At 28.9% G+C, this 19,308-nt stretch overlaps 2 protein-coding genes across 2 annotated transcripts; both read right to left on the reverse strand.

Annotated features, from left to right (window-relative positions):
* Window positions 1-9,052: 9,052 nt before the first annotated feature.
* LOC133806647 (uncharacterized) lies at window positions 9,053-10,000 on the reverse strand. Its single transcript, XM_062244743.1, has one exon. The coding sequence runs from the start codon at window positions 9,998-10,000 to the stop codon at window positions 9,053-9,055; it is 948 nt and encodes a 315-aa protein (XP_062100727.1).
* Window positions 10,001-10,110: 110 nt separating this feature from the next.
* Window positions 10,111-11,557, reverse strand: LOC133806648 (uncharacterized). Its single transcript, XM_062244744.1, has 3 exons — window positions 11,050-11,557; window positions 10,309-10,893; window positions 10,111-10,220 (listed from the first exon to the last, which is right to left on the reverse strand). Exons 1-3 carry the CDS (start codon window positions 11,555-11,557, stop codon window positions 10,111-10,113), a joined length of 1,203 nt encoding a protein of 400 aa, XP_062100728.1.
* Window positions 11,558-19,308: the final 7,751 nt, after the last annotated feature.

Consider the following 19,308-nt stretch of genomic DNA (forward strand, 5'->3'; position numbering starts at 1 on the left):
CGAGATATAGTAGAAACTAAAAATATTTGATGCATATATAGGCATGCCCGCCCCACCCCGCAAATACTTTGCCCCGCCCCACCCGCCCCGATTAGTTTCTTGGAGCGGGATGGGTCGCCCCGCCCCGACTTAATCGGGGCGGGTCTGCCCTGCCCCATTTAACTTTTTTTTTTTTTAAGAAAGATTAAATTATAATTTTAGAATTTTCCCGAAGCCTAAATATTTTTTTTATTGTAATCTTTATTTTTTATACTTCGTATCAACTACACCCTCAAATATTATATTTTGTTATTTTTATTTTAAAATTTACAAAAATAAATACAAAAATAAAGATGAATTATATAAAACATATTTTTCAATATTTACAATTCTTTCTAGTCTATTTAGAATTAAAGATATTCTAAACCACAGATAAAATGTCAATTTTACATACTATGCATGTATATAAGTAGCATGAGAGAATTAAGTTAAAGTATAGAAAAAAAAAAATTACGGGGCGGGGCCTCGCCCCACCTCACCGCCCCATTTTGCCATGTTTATGCATATATACTACTGTCTACACTATGACTTTTTCTATTCTTATTTTATTTTTATTACTAATTTCTTTTTAAATATTATTGTATTATATATATCATGTAGCCATGTAAATATATATCTATGTCAACGTTGTGTTTAAATGTCATATATGTAGACATTATTGATATAAATATTTATATATACTATTAAAAACAGTGCACCAATGTTTATTAAAATTATAGACAATATTTACAACTTTGAAACAAGCAAACATGCATTGTACGTTGCTTCTACCTAGTATAAAATATGTATCTAATGGATTGGTTTAACGATTTTTATTTTCTTAAAACTATAGACAGTGTTTTAGATTAATTATTTTTTAATATGTTTATATCATTCTTTGACAACATATGGCATTGTTTATGCATTTAAAATTTATATAATAATTAATAAATTTTAATTATATAAATTAATACCTAGTATATATTCTATTTTTCCGTCAACCTAAGTATTAGGAAGAACAATAATAAGTCGAACAAATTTGTGATGATTCAATCTTAATATCATAGGCAGACCTAGCTAAAGGCTAGCTAGGGCCTAGGCACAGGGCCGGCCCTGGGCATAGGCGAGCTAGGCCCGTGCCTAGGGCCTACCCTTACCCAGGGCCCATTTTATTTAAAATTAGTTTAATTTTATTAGTTTAATTTTATATTACTAAATATTAGTTTAATTTTATTTAAAATTACATAAAAAAATTACATATACAAAAGGACCCATTTTTTTCAAATTTATTAAAACCGTCTTAGGCCCACTTTTTTTCAGGGCCAACCCTGCCTAGGCACTAGCTGAAAAAAAAATTACATATATAAGTGTTTGAATTTTTTTTTTTGTTAAAAATAGTAAACAAACAAATGTGACCCACCTAATTTGAACCTGGGTCCTTAAAGAAAGAGAGATTCACTTTTGCCATCCCACCAATTTCTTTCTTTAAAATAAGTAATTATAGCTAATATTTAATTATATGTAAGCATTTTCCTAACACTAAAATAAAAAGAATTACAAAGTCCCACATTGTTTTTGGAGTTAAAGTTTATCTAATTTTCATCTATATAATCATCAAATTCGGTTTTAGCTTATCAAAAACACTTATTTGAAACTTTTATAGTTTTAAGAAGTGTAGTTTTTATTTTTTTTAATTGATTTTAAATTATTATAATAATCTTAAAAGATTGTAGTAGAAGAATTATTGGGATTCACTCATCACTTGAAGAAGAGATATCTCTTCAGGTATGTATGTGTAATTATATAAAATTAATATTGTTTCTCTATATTTATTTGATATTTTTATCAATATAAATTTGTATTTATGAATACAAATTATGTAAGAAATGTATGTGTGTGTGTGATTGTTCATAAAAAAAAAATTTCCTATAATTATTTGCTATTTTCATTAATATAAACATGTAATTTGTAAATACAAATTATGTAAAAAAGTTGTTCTCGATTTACTTGATAATTTTATTGACATAAATGTGTAATTACATGTATGCATAAGAATACAAATTATATATAAAAATTTGTGCTATATTTATTTGATATTTCTAATTATTATAAATGTGTGCACTTGCATATATAACATACATATGAATAAAAATTATGTAAATTTGATATTTTATAGTTATATTTGACGCACATATGGAAACATATTATAAAAGAGCTTCAAATGTGTCACATTTTCCTGAGGTGGAGGTAGACAATTCAAAAAGACAAAAAGTTTCAATTATATCACATTTTACTGAAGTATTTTTGACAATGCAAAAATAAATTGTACTTCAAGTTCAATTGATATGACTAATCTTCTTACCAATCCTGGGTTGCGACCACCAATTTCCAATTACCACCCAAATATTCAAGATGAAATCCGTAGACATTATCTACAGCAAGGGCCTTGTCAACCAAGAAGTCATTAATTTCCTAAGAAATTCTATGGAGCAAAGGAACGTCGATTCAACATTGCATGGTTTGATCAATTTTCTACTTGGTTGGAATATAGCATAAGTAAGAATTCTGCATTTTTTCTGTGCTGCTATCTTTTTAAATCAAGCATTGGAAAATAAGCCAGTGGCAATACATTTGTTAGTAAGGGTTTTTCAAATTGGAAGAAAATGAGCCTACTTGAAGCCCATGTCGGAAATCACAATAGTAGTCATTACAAGTGTTATGAAAAATGTGAAGCTTTAATGGATGTAAAAACAGCAAATTGAACACATTTTTTTTAAAGAAGAACATCAAATGTCGAATAAGTTACCGTGTTCGATTAATTGCTTCAGTTGATTGTATTTGCTTTCTTGCATGACAAGGTCTTGCATTTCGTGGTCATGATGAGTCCCAAGAGTCTAATAATCAAGGTAACTTTCTCGAACTTCTAACGTTTCTTACTGATCATAACGAGGAAGTTAGAGTTGTTGCGTTAAAAAATGATCCTGAGAATCTTAAACGGACTTCACCAAAAATTCAGAAGGACATTGTAAACCTTTATTCTATGGAAACAATTAATGTTATTATTAGAGATACGGGAAATGTTATTTTTTCTATTTTAGTTGATGAATCTCGTGATGTATCCATAAAGGAACAAATGGTCGTAATGTTTCGTTATGTGGACAAGAGAGGGTGTGTGATTGAGCTATTCATCAGTATTGAACATGTTCCTAATACCACTGCAATCTCACTTAAGATAGCAATTGATAAGTTGTTTTCAAAGCATGGGTTGAGCATATCCGAATTACGAGGTCAAGGGTATGATGGAGCTAGTAACATGAGTGGAGAGTTTAATGATTTGAAAAGTATTATCATGAAGGAGAATGAATGTGCTTTTTTTTTTTCCATTGTTTTTCTCATCAACTACAATTATCACTCCTGGGTGTGGCAAAGAAACATGATTTAATAGGTATTTTCTTTTTTATTCATGTTCTACTAGTACTTGTTTCATATTTATATATATATATAACGATTTATATTTTTATGAAAAAATAGGTACTTTTCTCACCGTAGTGTCTAATGTGGTGAATGTTGTTGGAGCCTCATCTAAGCGTCTCGTGACTTTCTACGGGAACAGCAAGTTCTCAAAGTCATTGAAGCTTTAAAAGGTGGAGAACTTTTGAGTGGAAGAGGCCAAAATCAGGAAAGTGGAATTAAGCGTCCATGTGATACACGTTGGGGATTACACTTTCGTACTTTGGTAAGCTTTACTATCATGTTTTCGTCTATTATTGATGTGCTTGAGGAAATTGCAAATGATAGATTGAATAATGAGCAAAAATATGAAGCATCTATTATGTTACAAATGGTGCAAAGTGCAAACATATGATTTTGTCTTTAGCTTGCATTTGGTGAAGAATATTCTTGGGGTCACAAATGAGTTGTCACAAGTCTTACAAAAAGGTGATCAATATATTGTGAATGCAATGGATTTAGTCAAAATATGCAAGAAACAACTACAAATGACGAGAGGCAATGGATGGGATTCTTTAGTAGAAGAAGTTTCTAATTTTCGTATGAAGTTCAATATTGATGTTCTTGATATGAATCATATGTATTGTCCTCAAGGGAAATCACGACTCAAGGCTCCAAAGCTTACAAATTTTCACTATTTTCGTGTTGATTTTTTCAATACAGTGATAGATTTACAACTACAAGAGCTAAATAGTCATTTTAATGAGGCTAATACTGAGTTGCTACTTTGTTTAGCGTGCTTATCTACAGCTAATTTATTTTCTACTTTTGACAAGGGAAAGTTAATCCGTCTTGCTCAACTTTATCCATGTGATTTTTCTACAATGGATATAAAGGTACTAGAATATCAACTTCAAACCTATGTTGATGATATGCGTTCTCATGTCAAGTTTTCATGTTTGAAAGGGATGGTTGATCTTTCTAAGAAACTAGTTGAGACAAAAAATGATAAGGTATATCCATTGGTTTATTTGCTTATTAAATTGGGATTAACGCTTCCAGTTGCAACAGCTTCTGTAGAAAGAGCATTCTCTGCAATGAACATTGAGAAGAATCAAATGCGCAACAAAATGGGAGATCAATGGTTGAATGATAGCCTTACTGTGTATCTTGAAAAGGATGTATTCAATGCTATTGATAATGAGCCTATTATCTATCGTTTTCAAAACATGAAATCCCGTCGTGGATAACTTTAAATGTATGAGCTGAAAAATTGATTTTCAATGCTAAAATTTCATGACAATGTATACTATTTTTAAGCAATGCTTGAGATTTCTTGATAGCCGTTACTCGTAAAAATTAATCTCCAAAATTTAATTAATTTTTTAGTATATTATATTATTTGTTTTGAAAAAAAAAAAAAATTGTGCCCCCATTTAACCAATTTTTGGGTCCACCACTGCTTAATATAATTTGAGTTTTCATACATATATACGAGAGTTCGTCTTTTTTAATTTGTCCTAAGCTATTTTAGGATTTGGATATCCATTACTACTCAAGTATATAATCTTTAATGTTATAAGTGTTGTATGCTATTGCAATAATCACAAACTTTTCCCTTGTGTATGTTAAAAAATAAGATTTTTATCAAACATCACAATTAGCAATATCAACCAGAGCAACACATGCTATATAAATCATAAGCAATTATAAAAGTGAGACACCAAATTTTTTACGTGGAAATCCAATGTGGGAAAAAACTATGGGAACCGAAGTCCGCTTAAATCATTCACTATCACCAAAGTTCAATAATGAGATTACAATGTTCTTCTCTAGTATAATTAGAGGCTCACAACAACATCAAGATTACAATCTTGGATCACTAATACAAATATTCATCATTTATAAAGATGGATACACCAAAGAAAATGTTTGAGTCTCACTAAATAGGTATTGTAGAAGAGCACCTTAGATAAGACAAACTGCAAAGTGGAACCTGAAGATTTGTAGAGCACCTTGCAATGATTTACCACCCAAAATTTGAGCTAAAATGGATAAGAATCAACCACTTAATCTTCAAGCTAAAGTGTCAAATCCTCTTTTTTGTCTCCAGCTATTCTCTTTTCTTTTCCCCCTCTTTTTCTTTGTTTTCACGGGTGGGTTCTCTCTTGCACAACTAGCCTCCTTTTTTCTTTTCTTTTTGAATCAAAACAGCCATGTGCCGTTGCCCCTTTTTTTTGTTTCTTTTCTTTTGGGCTCAAAGCCCTTATTTGGTCCAAGGCCCACTAAATAGGGCAGACTCTGCTGATATAATTTGATCAATAATGTGCAAGTGTACACAGTTACAAAACAAGTAATATAATGTTAAATTAGGTATCATCTTCACATGGATTAAATTAACAAATAATCATGTAAAAATCAATTACCAAACAATTTAATATTGGTGAAAAATAAAGTGGGTTAATTCTTTTAAACTAAAACTAATTATAACAAATTTAAAATGCTCTAAGTACACTAAGATGACAATCTAACAACAAGAAAAAGTTGATTTGATGAAATGAGCTTGAACTATTAAACTCTCTTATGTCAAGTAACATGTACCGTTGCTGCAGCAATATTTAACAAAAGTCTCAGAGTTAACATGAATTCAACACAAGTTCATAGAACTTTCCCAAATCTCATGATATTCATCTTCACATAATTAAACATATTCCTATGCCAAATCAAGTTTAAGAATACAATTTTAACCTTCAATTCTCAATAATTACACAAGGCAAATAACATATTCCAATGTTATTCATTAAACATAACCTAACAAAGATTATAATCATGTGTCATTCAAGTTCATCCATTATATTCAAACTTTCCAGCAACAAATATAACTTATTATCTTGCCATTGATGATCAAACAACAACAAGAATTAACCATTAATCACACTTGAATGAGCAATGAGAATTTTTGCTAAACTAAAGTGCTAGAAATTTAAGCACTAAGACATAGGGTTCATTAATAATTCAAGTCTCAAAAGATTTAGTTCATGACTAAATTCAAGAGCACAAATCCAAAATCAAAACTACCCATGGGTATTAAATAGAAAAAATTAAAGAAATTACAAACTTAAATGAGATTAAAGATGAGAAAACAAGCCAAAGATGACGAATCAATAATCTTGTCTTCATCCTCTTCATTTTCTTCCTTGAATTCCCCTCCTCAAGCTTGTAATTTCTTCTTCTTCTTTTTCTTCATTTTTTGTCTTCCTCTCTCTACAATGGCAGCTGGTTGTATCTAATGGTGGTTGGCCTTCTCTTTTAATGATGCTATGTTACCCAAATTAGATGACAAAGACAACATTGTCCCTTTTATTTTTCACACGGGAACTTCCTTCTTTTCCTTCCTCCCTTGAAAATGATCTAAAATACTGATTAATGCCTCTGGTTTCGCCACCTCAGCATTTTTTTCCAGTTCAATTAATGAAGTGGCAAGTGGATTTCCTTCACATGCTAAAATACTCCACTTGAATCCTCATAAAAATGCTCTAGCAAAATTTCTCATGCTATAGCAAAGCCTGCATTTTCAGCACAAAAAGACAACTTAGATTCCAATTTGCTTCTCCTCTTTCTCTTTAGACAATTCACACATAAAATCATTGTTTTCATACTTTCAACTCTTAAAAAACACAAAAACACAATAAACTCGCTAACAACACAAAAATTGAGAGAAATTAACTAAAAATAACAACAATAAGCAAGCATCACTCTTCCTAATTCTACATTTATAAGCTTTAAAGTATAAAAATAACTTTTTGTTCAAGAGTTATCACACCCCCAAACTTATGACATTGTTCGTCTTTGAGTGATAAATCTAGAAAGAAGAAAAGACAAGCACAAGAAAAATTAACTCAAAACAAGACACACACACACAAAAGCTAAACACCACAAAAGAAACACAAAAGAGAGGAAATGTTTACTTAGTATTATGCTTAACAAGGGAAATGCTCTTCGAAATTTATTAAAAATATGATGAATGATGGCAAATGCTTTCAACCAAATTCCTCAAATGTTAATGATGTTATCAAACCAAGAATTGAGCGTTTCTCCTTAAAGTGTGCACATACATCTTCCCAAACATTCTCAATTCTCACCCAAAACAAACTAGACTTTGATCTCAAATCCTAATAATTGTCTCCATAAATTGACTTAATAATTCCCTCTCCACTAATGTAGACAAACACTAAACCAAATATCAAAATGACTTTATCAAGTTTGTAATGTAAGGCTTAAGTAAAGGTGGTTAAATACGTTATTTTTGGCTCAAATCACCCTAAAAACACTTTAATTTTCCTAAGACCAAGTAAATGCTTACAATCATTTCCCCAAAAGAATTTCTCATACAATTTGAATATCTCTCTTGCCATTATTCTTTATTAAGAACAAAGAAACAAAGATGCAAAATAAAACATAACAATTTTGTTTTCTAAGAAGCTACACTCCCAAACTTGCTTTTAACTATATTTATACAATTTGTAAACTTTTTTTTTCTCCTTTTTTATAAATATATTTTTTTCATTTCTAGGGGTGCACTCTTTTTTTTGCATATACACTTTTTTTTTCAATTTTTTTAATATATAAATGCAAATATAAAAATGGCAAGGGACACAAGATAAGACACACTCTTCCCCAAACTTAAAAATCAACATTGTCCTCAATGATCATAAAATCAAATTTTCACTTTTATGTTTCTACACATACTTTATTATATGCGCTTATAGCTCATTACTTAACCTTGGTTAGATCACTTTAATGTGGGTCAAATTTTAGAATAGCAAGTATACATTTAGTCACATATGTAGGCATCTCAGACATTTACATCTCCTTGCAACTCTATTTTTGTATCCATGTATGTTATTGTCATCGTCGATAAAACCAACGACTGCTGTCTTTCAAGATCAAGATTGGACTCTTCTCTTGATTGTTCATTTGGCAGGGACGCGATAGAGATAATTAAAAAATAGAGAAAATGAAGAGATATCATTACATTAAATATGTGATTTTCTTAACGAACTTGTAATTATCTTCTTAATTATTTGTACTTATTTTTAAGTAATTACTAGTTTAAATTGCTTCCTTATCAGCTTAGGATAATGATTTCTCATCTCTTCTCTTTGTAATCTATAAATATGTAAATTGATAAATAAAAAGTTTGTGCCATCATTTACAAAATTCATATTCTCTACCATAATAACAAAAAAAAAAAAAAAAAGATAGTAATAATAACTAGCATTTGAATGAGCAATATCTATGACTATGATATTGTTCATCATTACCGGAAATTGTTTGGATGTGGATGACCTCTTGAACTTCGCCTGAGGTGATCTCCTCCTGCCCTCAGTGGCGGACCCAAGAATTGGTTAAAGGGACACAATTTTTTTTCAAAACAAATAATATAATATGCTAAAAAATTAATTAAATTTTGGAGATTAATTTTTACGAGTAACGGCTATCAAGAAATCTCAAGCATTACTTAAAAATAGTATACATTGTCATGAAATTTTAGCATAATAAATTAATTTTTCAGCTTGTACATTTAAAGTTGTCCACGACGGGATTTCATGTTTTGAAAACAATGGATAATAGACTCATTATCAATAGCATTGAATACATCATTCTCAAGATACACAATAAGGCTATCATTCAGCCATTGATCTCCCATTTTGTTGCGTATTTGATACTTCACAATGTTCATTGCAGAGAATGCTCTTTCTACCGAAGTTGTTGCAACTGGAAGCGTTAATGCCAATTTAATAAGCAAATAAACCAATGGATATACCTTATCCTTTTTTGTCTCAACTAGTTTCTTAGAAAGATCAACCATCCCTTTCAAACCTGAAAACTTGACATAAGAACGCATATCATCAACATAGGTTTGAAGTTGATATTCTAGTACCTTTATATCCATTGTAGAAAAATCACATGGATAAAGCTGAGCAAGATGGATTAACTTTCCCTTGTCAAAAGCAGAAAATGAATTAGTTGGAGATAAGCACGCTAAACAAAGTAGCAACTCAGTATTAGCCTCATTAAAATGACTATTTAGCTCTTGTAGCTGTAAATCTATCACTGTATTGAAAGAATCAACACAGAAATAGTGAAAATTTGTAAGCTTTGTAGCCTTGCATCGTGATTTCCCTTGAGGACAATACATATGATTCATATCAAGAACATCAATATTGAACTTCATACGAAAATTAGAAACTTCTTCTACTAAAGAATCCCATCCATTGTCTCTCGTCATTAGTAGTTGTTTCTTGCATATTTTGACTAAATCCATTGCATTCACAATATATTGATCACCTTTTTGTAAGACTTGTGACAATTCATTTGTGATCCCAAGAATATTCATCACCAAATGCAAGCTAAAGACAAAATCATATGTTTGCACCATTTGTAACATAATAGATGCTTCATATTTTTGCTCACTATTCAATTTATCATTTGTAATTTCCTCAAGCACATCAATAATAGACGAAAACATGATAGTAAAGCTTACCAAAGTATGAAAGTGTGATCCCCAACGTGTATCACATGGACGCTTAATTCCACTTTCCTGATTTTGGCCTCTTCCACTCAAAAGTTCTCCACCTTTTAAAGCTTCAATGACTTTGAGAACTTGCTGTTCCCGTAGAAAGTCACGAGACGCTTAGATGAGGCTCCAACAACATTCACCACATTAGACACTACGGTGAGAAAAGTACCTATTTTTTCATAAAAATATAAATCGTTATATATATATATATAAATATGAAACAAGTACTAGTAGAACATGAATAAAAAAGAAAATACCTATTAAATCATGTTTCTTTGCCACACCCAGGAGTGATAATTGTAGTTGATGAGCAAAATATTGGACAAAAAAAGCACATTCATTCTCCTTCATGATAATACTTTTCAAATCAATAAACTCTCCACATATGTTACTAGCTCCATCATACCCTTGACCTCGTAATTTGGATATGCTCAACCCATGCTTTGAAAACAACTTATCAATTGCTATCTTAAGTAAGATTGCAATGGTATTAGGAACATGTTCAATATTGATGAATATCTCAATCACACACCCTCTCTTGTCCACATAACGACACATTACGACCATTTGTTCCTTTATGGATACATCACGAGATTCATCAACTAAAATAGAAAAAATAACATCTCTCATATCTCTAATAATAACATTAATTGAATCCATTGCACAAGCGTTTACAATGTCCTTCTGAATCTTTGGTGAAGTCAGTTTAAGATTCTCAGGATCATTTTTTAAAGTAACAACTCTAACTTCCTCGTTATGATTAGTAAGAAACATTAGAAGTTCAAGAAAGTTACCTTGATTATTAGACTCTTGGGACTCATCATGACCACGAAATGCAAGACCTTGTCATACAAGAAAGCAAATACAATCAACTGAAGCAATTAATCGAACACGGTAACCTATTCGATCTTTGATGTTCTTCTTTAAAAAAATGTGTTCAAATTGTTGTTTTCCATCCATTAAAGCTTCACATTTTTCGTAACACTTGTAATGACTACTGTTGTGATTTCCAACATGGGCTTCGAGTAGGCTCATTTTCTTCCAATTTGAAAAATCCTTACTAACAAATGTGTTGCCACCAGCTTGTTTTCCAATGCTTGATTTAAAAAGATAGCAGCACAGAAAAAATGCAGAATTCTTACTTATGCTATATTCCAACCAAGTAGAAAATTGATCAAACCATGCAATGTTGAATCGACGTTCCTTTGCTTCATAGAATTTCTTAGGAAATTCATGACTTCTTGGTTGACAAGGCCCTTGCTGTAGATAATGTCTACGGATTTCATCTTGAATATTTGGGTGGTAATTGGAAATTGGTGGTCGCAACCCAGGATCGGTAGGAAGATTAGTCATATCAATTGAACTTGAAGTACAATTTCTTTTTGAATTGTCAAAATCTACTTCAGGAAAATGTGATATAATTGAAATTTTTTGTCTTTTTGAATTGTCTACCTCCACCTCAAGAAAATGTGACACATTTGAAGCTCTTTTATAATATTTTTCCATATCTGTGTCAAATATAACTATAAAATATCAAATTTATATAATTTTTATTCATATGCATGTTATATATGCAAGTACACACATTTATAATAATTAGAAATATCAAATAAATATAGCACAAATTTTTATATATAATTTGTATTCTTATGCAAACATGTAATTACACATTTATGTCAATAAAATTATCAAGTAAATCTAGAACAATTTTTTTACATAATTTGTATTTATAAATTACACGTTTATATTGATGAAAATAGCAAATAATTATAAGAATTTTTTATTTTATGAACAATCACACACACACATACATTTCTTACATAATTTGTATTCATAAATACAAATTTATATTGATAAAAATATCAAATAAATATAGAGAAACAATATTATTTTTATATAATTACACATACATACCTGAAGATATTTCTCTTCTTCAAGTGATGAGTGAATCCCAATAATTCTTCTACTACAATTTTTTTAGATTATTATAATAATTTAAAATCAATTAAAAAAAAATAAAAACTACACATCTTAAAACTATAAAAGTTTCAAAGAATTATTTTTGATAAGCTAAAACGGAATTTGATGATTATATAGATGAAAATTAGATAAACTTTAACTCCAAAAATAATGTGGGACTTTGTAATTCTTTTTATTTTAGTGTTAGGAAAATGTTTACATATAATTAAATATTAGTTTTAATTACTTATTTTAAAGAAAGAAATTGGTGGGATGGCAAAAGTGAATCACACTTTCTTTAAGGACCCAGGTTCAAATTAGGTGGGTCGCATTTGTTTGTTTACTATTTTTAACAAAAATAAAATAAAATTCAAACACTTATATATATAATTTTTGTTTTCAGCTGGTGCCTATGCCCTAGCTAGGTCCGCCTATGCATGCCCTTGCCATTCTTTCTTATTGACCATCCTATGTTTCTTGTCTCAGCCTATGAGTGTTCTCCATAATGGAGGTATATTCTTCATTGTGAAGCAAGAATGGATATTATTTTCAATGGGTTGGTGCTGAATGCAAAGTATAGTATAAGTTTATAAAGAGAAATTTAAGAGAAAAATAAACAGAGTTTTTATATTTATGGGGAAAAAATAATTGCACAAAATATGGTAATAAGCTGAGAAAAAAAAAATAAATATGGAATGTCCATAAAGTTAGAAATCAATTACCTTAAAATACTCTCACCTGTGTATATTGTTCTTCTTCTCCTTCTACAATGGTGGTTCGTCGGCCCCTCTCTGTCACGAGATAACATTGTCGTTCTTCCTCTTCTTCTTCTTCTACAATGGGTAGATCTAGTTTTTTGTTTGTTTGATTTCTTTTTAGAACTGATAAGCATTGTCTTCTTCTTCTTCTTCTTCTTCTTCTGCAATTGTCATATTTAGTTTTGATTTTATATTTGTTTTTTTTGTTAGTCTGGCTAAGTAACCAGTTACTATGACGATTTTGTTTTGTTTTCAGATCTGATTTTTTTTTGTTATTCTGGCTAAGTAACCAATTACTATGACGATTTGGTTTTGTTTTCAGATCTCTGTTTCTTTTAGACATAGCTGTAACAAGTTACCATCATGACGAGTTTACGTTTTTTTGTTCATATCTTATTTTAACTTTTTAGACCTAACTAAGTAACCGATTACCTTCTTCAAGTTTCTTTCTTCTTCTTCTTCTTCTTCATAAAGGTTGTTTTCATATTTGATTGTTTTTTTTTTATATCTAATTTTTTTTCCCCAGATACCAGTTACCTACTTCATGCTTGTTTTTAAAATATGATTTTGTTGTTGTTGTTTTTTTTTATATAATTGATTTGCTTATCAGATGTAAGATATGACAAAGTAACCACTTAACATTCAATTGTTATTTTGATAGGGGTAACTAGTTACCTTCTTCTTCTTCTTCTTTTCATATCTGTTTTTTTTTTTTTAACTAATTTTTTATTTCTAGATCTAGCTTGGTAACTAGTTACCATTTACTTTGTTATTTTGATAGGAGTAACCGATTACCACATCTTTCTTCTTCTTCTTCTTTAGTGGTTTTATTATGATATGTTTTTTTTTCTTCAAATCTTATAATAACCCGTTACAATTCACTCAAGCACCTTGCATGGCAGACACAAAGATTCACTATATCCTTATATTTTTAAAAAATATATATAAACTATTTCAAAACATAAATAATAAAAAATATTATATCTATGTTAAAAATATATAATATAAAAAGGCGTTATATAAAATTTGTTTGATAAATTAAAAGAAAATTATAATCAAAATTACTATAATATCCTCACAAAATTTCCAAAACTAATTACTAAAATTTCATACAATGGAATTAATACTAAATTATTACAGAAATATGGAAAAAAAAAAACCCTCAAAAATGTAAAAAAAAAAAACAGAAAATGCCATATAAAATGTACAATATTTAAAATACCATTTTTATTAAATTTTTGAAAAAATTCTCATATTCCATGTAAATTCCACTTTTATAAAATATTATATGTAAATTAGTATATATTTTTTTAATTAGGAGCCATTTTGCATAGAAAAATAATAATATTCTTAAAAAAATTAAACTTTTTAATTGGAGGCCCTAGGCGTAGGCCTGGCCCGTGCCCGTGCCCAGGGCTTGGATTGGTTTCCCTTTCGGCTGATAGATGAGAGCTTTTGTTGCCAACTAAGACAGAGGTTAATGGAGCGTACCAAATTTGAATTGAATCTAGAGAGGGTCATTCCCTAGTTAGAAAAACTTGGGTCACACACAAAAAAGAAAAAAAAACCTATTCCATTTATAAAGATATATATATATATATATATAAATATATATATATATTTATAAAATTTAAAATTAATAATTTTATTCAAAAATTTATTTATTACTTAAATAGTAACATATAAAAAAAATTATTAATAATATTATAGATTAGTAAGTTATAAAAAATTATTTGCCTAAATAGCAATATTTCTTAAAAATTATAAATATTTATATTGTTTTTTAAGAAAATTAAATTTATAAACATTTTTAACAATATTTATATTATAGTCCAAACTTTTGGTGACCCTTATTTGCATCGTCAAAAAGTTTTCAATAGACATTTCGCGATAGGTTTTGTAACGCGTTGTAAAACTCTAAAATTTTGTTGTAAAATTTATATCATCATTTCACATCGTTTAAAGACGCTTAAAGATATTGTGAAATGTACATATCTCCAAAAAAAATTGTTTAAGACCTTTCGCAACGCATTTGGTGAAAAACGTCACAAAAAATATGTTTTGCAAAATGCGTCCCGAAAAATCCTAGTTCTTGTAGTATCACCATAATATGATCTGAGAATATGATATGTATTATTTCCCTTGCAAATCACTTCATCTTTAGCCTCCCTAATAAGGATTTCAACCTTATGGGCAAGCAACGAAATGTTTTTGGAGGATAACAAAGAGTTTGCAAGCTATAAGCTTGAACCCACAAATACAGCTACGTCAAATGTTTTTCCAAGTTTCTACTACAAGATCTCTCTGAAAGTGAAGTGGAATCCCTCACCAAGATCTTTCATCCACCATGAAAGTTGGTTTGCTATGTTCACCAAGTTTGAACATCTTTAGATTCATTTCAATTAAGATTGAATTCTTAAGAATCAAAATGAAACAAACTAAGAAAAATGCACCACCATTTTTATATGGTTGGATGAGATTACTCTCAACCTAATCTATAGGACTTTGTCCACTTGAAACAAATCACTATGAACAATTAAATATTAATACTTAAAACTCGATTCCTTTTAAATTTATTTTCCATTCTTGTAGTATAAGTAACCTCCTTCAAAGGAAAGATCTCCACAATCTTGTGCATCTCACTCAGAAATCCTCATGGATAGAATCCCTCCATTGAAAATGTTAACTCCCTTTAGCTTTCAATCTTGAGCTCCTCTCAAGATGTTTCTTGAAATCTATTCTAAGCATCCAGGGTAGCGTTTCACTACCTCATCAAAGAACAATCTCTTGATTCTCTATTACAAACTAAGAACACGCCAAAGTGCCAATATGAGATCTGTGAAAAATAAGCACTTAAAAAACGATAGCAGAAGATGACTATTTATAGACACAAATCTTTCCAGAAAGGGAATAACAACTTTAAATAAATATATCAAACTCTAGTGATAAAGGAAAACAATTGTTGACACAATTTTCATAATGAGATAAAAACAAACATTTACACACCATGTCTCTTCTCTTCTCTGTTTGCCAAATGTCCACCAGAATGCTCTTGAGAAGCGTCTTAAAGACCCTTTTGTGACCCATAAGTTTCCCAAGAACAACTATATATGTCACTAATCTTCACCTTTAAATCATCACCAGCTATAAGGTTCATACACAACAATTTATCGAAGTTTTCTCTCTCAATGAGGACAAGTCTCCACCAAACCCTTAGACTGAACAAAAAAAGGAGAAGTAAAAAGAAGGGAATGAAACTCGAGTGATCTTATCGAATTGTAAACAAAAAAGAATAGTGTTCTCTCGTTTTCTTTTTAGAATAATAATTGCACCTAGGATCAACAAAGCAAAATGTTGAATATAATTAGGACTTATTAGGAGTGGTTTTTTTTTTTTTGGTGCCAAAATGATTTTATTTTAAAGTATTTATTAGAATAATTTCATATTTTTGAAAGTGACGATTATGGTCACTCATAATCTGATTCCTAAGTTGTCAAACACCAATTTTTTTTTAGGAAAATCTACAAAAATACACTAAAAGTTAAAAAAAAATACAAAAAATATTGTGCATTACAAAACTACAAAATTTTTGGATAAAAACACGGACTGAGAAAAATGTAAATATGGAGTGGCAAAATCATAAATAAATGCGGTAAAATACAATTTTTTGTGATCAATGTTTACAAATTTGTAAATATCCATTACAAATTGTAAATATTTGTTACATGTTTGTAAATAAGATTTAGAAAAGTTAATTTTAGAATTGTATTTTTTTTTACATAAAACTTATGAACAAATTCGTAACTAATTTTTTTTATTTTGTAACAATAGTTTACAAATTTAGTTTCATAACTAGGAAATATATTTTTGTAACTAACATTTACAAAAATAATTTATAGTTAAGAAATCGTAAACAAAATTTACATAAAAATATTATATTTTTCCATATGTTATAATATTGTGCAAAAAAATTACACGTCCATCAAATTTATATTATACAAGTTAAAAATGTAAATTTAAGATATTCATGATTTATCAAACACTTTATTATTTATATTTATATAAAAATGCAATTACAAAGTAGTGAATTACAATAATTTTGTAAACAAGTTTTATATTTTTATAACAACAGTTTGAAAATCTAATTTCACAATCAAGAAGTTTATTTTTGTAACTAACATTTACATAAATATTTATAAATTTATTTAACATGATTGTTACAAAAATTTACAAAACTAATTTTTCACTTTAAAATATATTCTTGCAACAAAGCTTGAAATTTGCACTAGATTAAGATTTTAATTTAACATCGAATGTTGAGATTTGACTAGATCTGATTTTAAAAAAATATAATATATTTTATCACTATCTATCCTACTACTATTAATATATGTTACAAAAATTTATGAAAAATAATTAATATTGTCTGCGTAAATTGAAAATAAATAAATTAAATAAAGTTAGTAATAATTTTAAAATATTTAAATTGATTTCACTTTTTTTCAATAAAAAAAAATGATTTGGAAAAAATATATTAAATAAATAATGTAGTATATCAGTGATTTGACAATAAATATATGTATAAAAATTGATTTGACCAAATAAAAATGTTATTCTAAATTACAAAATCTACTTCACAAGAGGATATCATCTAGTTAACTAAGAGAACAAGGCTCCACATACTGACAACCACCATAATTTTGTAATTTATTTGATTTCTCGTATAAAGCGAATTTTTTTAACTTGACGTATTTTATGTAATTTTCTCTTAAAATTTTATAACCAATAATGAAATTTCAAAATGCTAGAAACAACAATTCTATAATCCTTTCACCAAAATTCATCCAATAATTTCTAACAAAAATTATTAGAAATTATATAGCCAATAATTTGTGACAAAAATGTAAAGGTAAAGTTAAATGGATGTGTTTTTACAAATCTTTTCAAAATATGACATTCATCAGTAATTATATTTTATACTTTATCATGTTTGATTTTAATAATTAATTATGAATTTATATTGATATAAAAGTATATGCTTTATTTTATTCTTTATATTAATATTAATTAATTTTGAATAATAAAATAATTTTAATAAATCAATTATAATACTAAATTAAGTGAGAAAAATGACAAAAAAAAACATACAAAAGGAGAATATTTAACTACTCTAGTTAGATTTTGCCTACTGTGTAATATATATTATTTTCCTCTTACCGTATATTATTTCATCTCACCGTATTTATAGAAATTTTTTCAAATTTACCAAATTTTGGCTTTTTTACTTAATTAAACATTCTTTTCATCATGTATTGTATTCATCATTTAAAAAAAAAAAACCTGAAACTTAAAAAAACCATTAATTAATAAATCAAAATAGTAAAATTAATAACACCGTTACAAAAGAAAAAACCAATATAATTTTTTTTAATTGAGGTCACAAGTCATCTTATAATATCATATTAGAACATATTATGATTAATAATATAAAAAAACATAAGAAATAATAAAAAAAAAAACGTTGTTTCTGAGAAACAATCCGGTAGTTTTAAAAATAAATTTGGTATTTTTGTTATTACTTTTGCGTAAAACATTTTGTAAACACTTAAAGAGTAGGCCTAAGTTGGGCTGACCTGCAATCGTACAGGTTAGGCCTCCACCCAAGCTTGATGGGGCTGCCAGCTTGTAGACCTTCACATTGCATAGAATAATGGTCATTTCAATTCAAATTTTAACATGTTTTTTTTTTTTGTGTGTGTTTTTGAAGAGCCACTGTTACATATAATTTTTTTTTAGAATGCATTATAAAGGTTAAATATTAAGTTTGTAAAGGTGGGTGGTCGAGCTATAAATCTTTGGAGTGATCATATTTCATTACAAGCAAACTTAGATTTAAGTACCCACTTGAAAAGTGATTCGTAGCAATTAAGCAAAATGGAAGTTTGAGGTTTGGTTTGAGGGCCTAATTATAAAGAGTATATTGCATAGAGAATTATTAAGGAACACCAGCAGTGTCCAACACTATAAGAAGATGACGTATCGCTATTGATGCAATTTAATATTGGGTCCCATATATTTGAATTTAATAAGTATTATGATGTATCGCTAACCAATTATGAGGTGCCACCTTGTGTGGTGTTAGTCACCTTAGGGTGTCAAATAGTTTCACTCTATTGCATATGAATTCGTCTCACCAGCTGTTCACATGTGTGGTTCCTAAATCTAAGATAATTGACTACTCATTAAATATATATATATATATATATATATATAAACGGCCCGTATCTTGATATATAATTATTTTTTATTTCAAGCTACTTGAGAAAGATGCTTAAAACATGTATTTATTTATTTTTAAATTATGAACACTCCTTTTAGAACTTCACTTTTCACATTGTCACATATAGGGATGTAAATGGGGCGGGTTAGCCTCACTCTGTTAAAGATCTTCCCCGACCTGCTAAGTTCCTGCCTCGGCCCGTCCCACCCCGTTAAGGCTACTGATGCAGGTCGGGTCAGACCCACCCCAGATGTGATGGG

This window comes from Humulus lupulus, chromosome X (assembly GCF_963169125.1).
Source record: "Humulus lupulus chromosome X, drHumLupu1.1, whole genome shotgun sequence".
NCBI classification, from domain to species: domain Eukaryota; kingdom Viridiplantae; phylum Streptophyta; class Magnoliopsida; order Rosales; family Cannabaceae; genus Humulus; species Humulus lupulus.